Source organism: Condylura cristata, unplaced genomic scaffold (assembly GCF_000260355.1).
Source record: "Condylura cristata isolate star-nosed mole 26May11 unplaced genomic scaffold, ConCri1.0 scaffold00013, whole genome shotgun sequence".
Taxonomy (NCBI): Eukaryota; Metazoa; Chordata; class Mammalia; order Eulipotyphla; family Talpidae; genus Condylura; species Condylura cristata.
Window position 1 is genome coordinate 5,325,439 of NW_004567114.1, and position 6,198 is coordinate 5,331,636.

Consider the following 6,198-nt stretch of genomic DNA (forward strand, 5'->3'; position numbering starts at 1 on the left):
TGGGTCCCCTTGCCCTGGACCTCAAGCCTCAAGCTCCCTCCCGCTTCCCTCCTCCACCCCCCTCCCTCCTGATCTGTGAGCCTCCTGCCTCCTCTGGGGCTAGTTTGCTTCTTCTGTCAAAACGCTTCTCCCTCTTCTGTTGGGCTAACTGTGCATACTTTGGAACTCAGCTTAAATGTCTCTTCCTCCAGGAAGCCCTCTCCAGCTGCCACCTCTGGACCCCCCGGCTGGGCGCTGGCAGCCGCCACTCCCTGGCTCTCTGCCATGGGCTCCCGGGGGCGGCCCTTTTCCACTCCACCCCGGTTCCTGGCGGGGAGGGCAGAGCGCACACGCTCCAGGAGCCCAGCGAAGCGCCTCTTGTCCCCCGAGTCGCGGCTGTGCCCCCCAGCCCTTCCCCACCCGCATGTCCAGATTCTGCGCTCTGCAAACCAGCTCAGGATTTGTTCCCCTTGCCGGCGTTTCTGACGACCTGGACGGAGTCCAGCCCTTTCTCTTCGGGCGCCCAGGGCACTGACCTGAGGGTTGCTCCATGATGTCTAATGTCTTTGACCGTCTGGTCATTCTGCGCTCTAGGTTCCCCGTGGACAGGCTTTCTGCCTCAGCCATCTGTCCTCCGATCGGTCAGCCCAGATTTGTGGGGGCGCCGAGTGGCAACGGCCAGGGACTTTCCTCACTAGGGACCTGTTTCCAGTGGCTGCTGTAACAAACCACCACCAACTCGGTGACTCAGAACAACAGAAATTTATTATCTTACAGTTCTTGATCCAGAAGCCCCAAATCAGTCTCCTGGGGCAAAAGTCAAGCTGTCAGCACCTTCTGGGGGCTCTGGGGAGAGTCCGCCTCCCTGTCTTCTCACCAGAGCCACCCTCTGTCCTTGGCCCGTGGCCCTGAGCTTGTCTCAGCCGACCTCCGGCTTCTGCGTCACGCAGCCTCTGGCCTCCTTTGGAGAAACTTTGTAGTTACATTGGGGTCACCCAGATCACCCAGGAAGCTCCCCGCCTCCAGACTGCAAGTGCATCTGTAAGGTCTGGGTGGCCACAGAAATAGTCCAGGCCCCAGGGACCAGGTCCCAGCAGTCCTGCATTATCCCACCATCTGCAATAGTGACCACTGTGTCAGAAAGCATGGTGACGGAGCCGAGCTTCTTGGCTCAGCACTGCTTTAACCCCTCCAGCAAAGTTGGAGGATTTCTTTCTTATGGGCTGAGGCCTGGAGAGGGACTCCTTGGTGTCCATTGTTTATAAAGCTCCCAGGCCTTGGTCCTGAAAAGCCGGCCCACCAAGACGTAGATCACTGGGTTCAGGCAGCTGTTGATGAAAGCAAAGAAGCTGGCGAACTGCAGGCCCAGGTCTGTAAAGTTCTCCCAGAAGCAGCTCTGCATGGCACGCACTTCTAACAGGAGCTCCAGGAAGGCACAGAAGTGGAAGGGGGCCCAGCAGACCAGGAAGGCCACCACCAGCGTGAAGATCAGCAACGTGGTCTTGCGGCTCGTGGGGCCCCCGCGCCTGGTCTGGCTCACCTCCCGCTGCCTGGACGCCCGCAGGGAGGCCAGGATGTGGTAGTTGAAGAAGACAATGGTGGCCAGCGGGAGGAGGAAGCCCACCACGGTCAGCTTCATTGTCCGCACGAGGTGCCAGGCCTCGTGCGGGAACCGCAGCACGCAGGCGGAGATATTTAGATTTGGGACAGTCTCCACGGTGCGGAACAGGAACGTGGGGACACTGAGGAGGCCGCCTAAGCCCCAGATGAGCATGCAGATGGCCTGGGCCTGCCGCCGCCGCCGCCGCCGCTGGCTGGCCATGGGGTGCACCAGTGCATGGTACCGGTCCCCGCTGATGGCCACCACCAGGAAGATGCTGATGAACAGATTGGCCTTGATGACGCCATTGACGATGCGGCACAGGGCGTCCCCGAAGGGCCAGTGAAAGTGGTTCCAGATGTTCTCTGCCCAGAAGGGCAAGCCCAAGACAAACACCAGGTCAGAAGCCGCCAGGTTGGCCAAGTAGATTTCGGCCACGTTCAGACGCCGCCGGGGCAGGAGGAAGATGGATAGCACAAAGAGGTTGCCCAGCAGGCCCCAGATGCAGATGGCGATGATGAACGCAGGCAGCACCTGGTACAGCAGGCCCCAGATGGCCTGAGCACTGTCACAGGCTGTCGTGTTTGAAGGCGCCAGCTGGCTCTGGTTGGAGGACCCGAGTGCTAGGATGGTCGGGGACGCCATCCACAGTGACCTGCAACCAACAGCACTCAGTGTAGCAGGGGAGAGCACGCTGACCCTGCAGGCCACCGCTGGCCTGCCGCCTGGCTGGGAAATCATGGCATGCAGGCTCCCAGCCGCGCCCACTCACTCCTGCACTGTCCACGGCCATGCTCACACCCCTGGGTGTAGCCACGTGGGCATCTGTCTGCCACTCGCACGCTCACGCTGGGTCTAACTCCCAGCTCCTCCCTTCCCGCACCACGGACACCTGTTTATCGAGCACCTACACTGTGCCAGGCACTGTTCTAGGGAATCGCACGGGACACAGCCCAGAGTTCTTGGAGCGCCTCGCCCGGCGGTAGCAGCACCCGAGTGTGTCAGCAGGGAGGGCGCAGGGCGAGGGCGAGACGTGCTCAGACTCCAGATAGATTTTGGAGGTCGGAGCACCATGGGTGTCTATCAGGTGCGGACCGTAAGAAAGGGGACGCAGAGGGTGCCGGGGCTTTGGGCCTGAACACCTGGCAATACAAAGTTGCCATCAACTGCAATGGAGGCGGCTGAGTGAAGGTGGAGCAGGGACTGGGGTGCTGGGCAGGGTCTCTGGACAGGGCAGGGTGTATGGGCACACGAGGGCTCAAATGTCTGTCGGGCCAGCCAGCGGGCGTGGCCAGCGGGTGATCAGGCAGACAGTTGACCTCCTACGCATCAGGGTTAGCTGCCAGCCTGGTCTGGTTTCTAGCCGACCCTCCACCTTGGCCTCTCCGCGGCTGTGTTGCTGTAAGCAGAGCCACGCAGCTCAAACCTTGCTGCCCAAGGCCCACAGCACCAGTCTGGTCTAGAGGACGACATGTGGCTGGGTGCTGTGCCTCAGCAGGGGAATAAAGTCACAGGAGCCGCTGGGACGAGGGTAGACAGAGGAGCTCAGAGGGAAGCCTGAGGGTTGTGGGCTGGAGACTAGGTCCCCAAGTAGATGAGGGGATAGGATACTCAGGGCAAACACCCGCCAGGAAATCGTTATTTGCACTTGGCAGGACTCGTCAATGTTGCATCAGCCCTCTGGCTGTGATGAGTTAAAACATGAATATTCAATGACCGAGCCTCTGTTTCCCGAGGAGACAGATGATGTACTTGTCGCAGGCGCCAGGTGTTTGCTGAGGTTTGCATAAGCGAGAGGGCTGTGGCCGCTGAGCTGACTACACGGAGACGCCACGCTGAAAGTGGTCGCTTCAGAAGTTCGATTTCCACTACGCTGCCGAGCTGTGGTTTCACTTCAACGCCCCATACACACCCCAGACATGCGCCTTTTCCCTCCTTCCAGAGCCCTTTAAGTTCCTGCAGCTGGTTCTAGTTCTGGCTACATTGTGCTCACACAGGGATGGACAGGTGGCTGGTCACAGACAGGCACGTGGAGCCAGTGTGAACCAGCACCCGTCTTCCCCAAACAGGAAAACCAGCCACGCAGCTGCCATTCTTTTATCCAGTGTATGGAATCAAAGTAAAGCTTGGGAAGTTTGACCTGCTTAAGGGAACCATTGCGGCAGGGGTGGGAGAGGGAAAGGATGTCCTCAAGGAACTCCACAAGCAGGTTTTATGGACCCCTCCCCCACCCTAGACCAGAGAGACCAGACACCAAAGACTACGAATCCCGTAACATCATCACCATGGAAGGCGGGGGCGGGACCTGAGGGTGGCGTTAAGGCGCCAGGCTTGGTCTAGAGCAGACACGTGGGCCTGAGGGATCCTTGTCTTTTGGCCAGTTTTTAGGGTGCTATTGGGGTCCCAGCTCACAGAACCTGTAGGATGAATTCACCTATTTATCTCTTTCTCCCTGAGTCATTCCTTTCTTCATTTCCCCTTTCTGTCAATAATCCTTTTGTTACCCTTTCTGTGCATGCCTGTGGGTGAGTCTCATTAAGTCCCTTCTAAGCACACAGGTGAGGACCCACAGCCAGGCCACCCACTTCACACTGGGGTGAAATGATGACAAAACCACCAATGTTTGGTGAACACAGTTCTGAAGTCAGTTTCCATGTGGACAGTGGAAGTCAATTTTCTGCACTTCTCTGATGTTAGTACAGGTGAGACTGACGAACTTCAAACAGGTACATGTAAGTTTCAATAGTATACTAATTCGATATCCTACCAGTATAAAATGTTAAGAGACACACTACATTTTGTGATGAAGTAGATATTGAATTAAAAAAAAAAAACCCAGATTTTTTATTTTCCTTGCTACCATCATAATCAGTTTCAGAAGACACTGAGTCTTGTGCCCTGTGATATTATTAAACTGGTAAAACAGATGTCTAAATTTTTGCTGAATTTTTTCCCCAAAGCAATTGGAAATCTTTAATTAAAGTATTTAGTGAATGGAATGTCAACATATCAGCTTTTGCAGCTTTTAGGAGATAATTATGAAAGCAAAGCTTTTATGCAGAAAATCATTGAAATGTATTGCTAAAAGAGCGAAGGAGGAAATGATCTAAAAATTAAGTGATGAGTGTTTATATGGGACAAAGATTTAATTTTGAAATTCTTTTTCTTTTTTTAAATATTTACTTATTTAAGCATACAAGAGCTAGGACATAGGCCAGGGGTGCAGGGGGCGAGAGGATTCACCAGAGACAGAGTGGGGCGCACAACAGGCAGATTCATTGAAATCACTCCCGCTGAGGGGAGCAGCGGGCGGGGCAGGAGAGGTCTGCTGCCCCATGTGGGTCAGCTCCCTGGCTGGGGATTGACCTTGAGATACAGTGGCTGTGGACAGCTTCATAGTGCTGTGCTGTAACCCTGTGTGCCACCGAGGAGGGCCCTAGTTTTGAAAGAAATTTTAAGAGCTTTGCGATATCTCAGCTGTGGGGAGAATCTCTTCAATTGGAAAAATCCACATTCCTGGCCAGAAAAGAGATGGATTTGAGAAAGCCGAAAATCTGCTTTTGATCTAAATTTTTATCTCAATTTGACAGAGCAATCAAAACTTGGAAGTGACTGTGACTTATTATAAAAAGTAGAGCCCCCAAAACATGTTTGTTGTCAACAGGACTGGGGAACTGGAGCAGAAAAACACCTGCAAAAACGCTGGCTGGAACATTTACATAATTCCATACTCAAAGAACTGGGCTCAAAAACAAGCTGCAGCACCAGCTCATCAGCCATGTCAGCACCGCAGAGGGCCCTAGAGGCTTAGTTCAGTGCGCCCTGGCCCCGGAGCGGCCCCGGGAGGAAGCGATTTTGATCTACCACTTCAAGTCGAAGAAAAGACTTTAGGCCTCAGGTGGAACAATTAAGATTAGTGAGCCCACATCGAAAGGAAAACGCGTTCTTCAGTAACGAGCCGGTGCGGTGGGGGAGGCAGCCAGATGCCAGCCTGGAGACTCCCGCAGCCCGCGCCTGCGCGCAGAGCGCCACCTTTTCGCTTCTGTCGCTCATCATCGTTCAGTTCACATGACTACACGTAGGCATATTTATACACAAATATTTACCATCATGTTATAGGTGAATATTTTTGAAGGGATAAAAGATATATTTTATAATTTTCTTTTACTCTACAGAGATATTTTAAATCAAATAAATACATGTATCTATAAAGGCACAATTTGGGGGGAAATAATGAATGCTTGAGTAGAACTATTTTGTAATTCCACCAAAATAATACAACCAGTTTGCTAGTGTAAGGACACACACACACACATTTAACTACCTAGAAGTCCTATAGATAGTTAAATACATATTTTTATAATATATTTATATGTATATTATATTTTATAATTTTATAATATAACATATATGTGTATATATAATATATGTGTTATATATATGTGTGTGTGTTATATGCAGGTGCACTGGGTTAGAATGTCAAATGTGCTTCTTACTTTACAAAAAGGTTGAAAGTACAAGTTTCCCTGTTGGGTCATGGGCTCTGTGCATCTTAAACTTTGTTGATTATTGCCAAACTTCTCTTGAAAGTGACTATATCTTATTTGTACTTTCCTTCC

The 6,198-nt window shown here is 52.6% G+C and overlaps 1 protein-coding gene across 1 annotated transcript in view; it reads right to left on the bottom strand.

Moving 5' to 3' along the window:
- Positions 1 to 847: 847 nt before the first annotated feature.
- BDKRB1 (bradykinin receptor B1) overlaps positions 848 to 6,198 on the bottom strand; it is a 27,423-nt gene continuing 22,072 nt past the window's right edge. Inside the window, exon 3 of the mRNA XM_012724700.1 lies at positions 848 to 2,234. Within this exon, the coding sequence (XP_012580154.1) occupies positions 1,196 to 2,224 (1,029 nt within the window). The 5' untranslated portion in view covers positions 2,225 to 2,234 and the 3' untranslated portion in view covers positions 848 to 1,195. The remainder of the gene's footprint in view (positions 2,235 to 6,198) is intronic.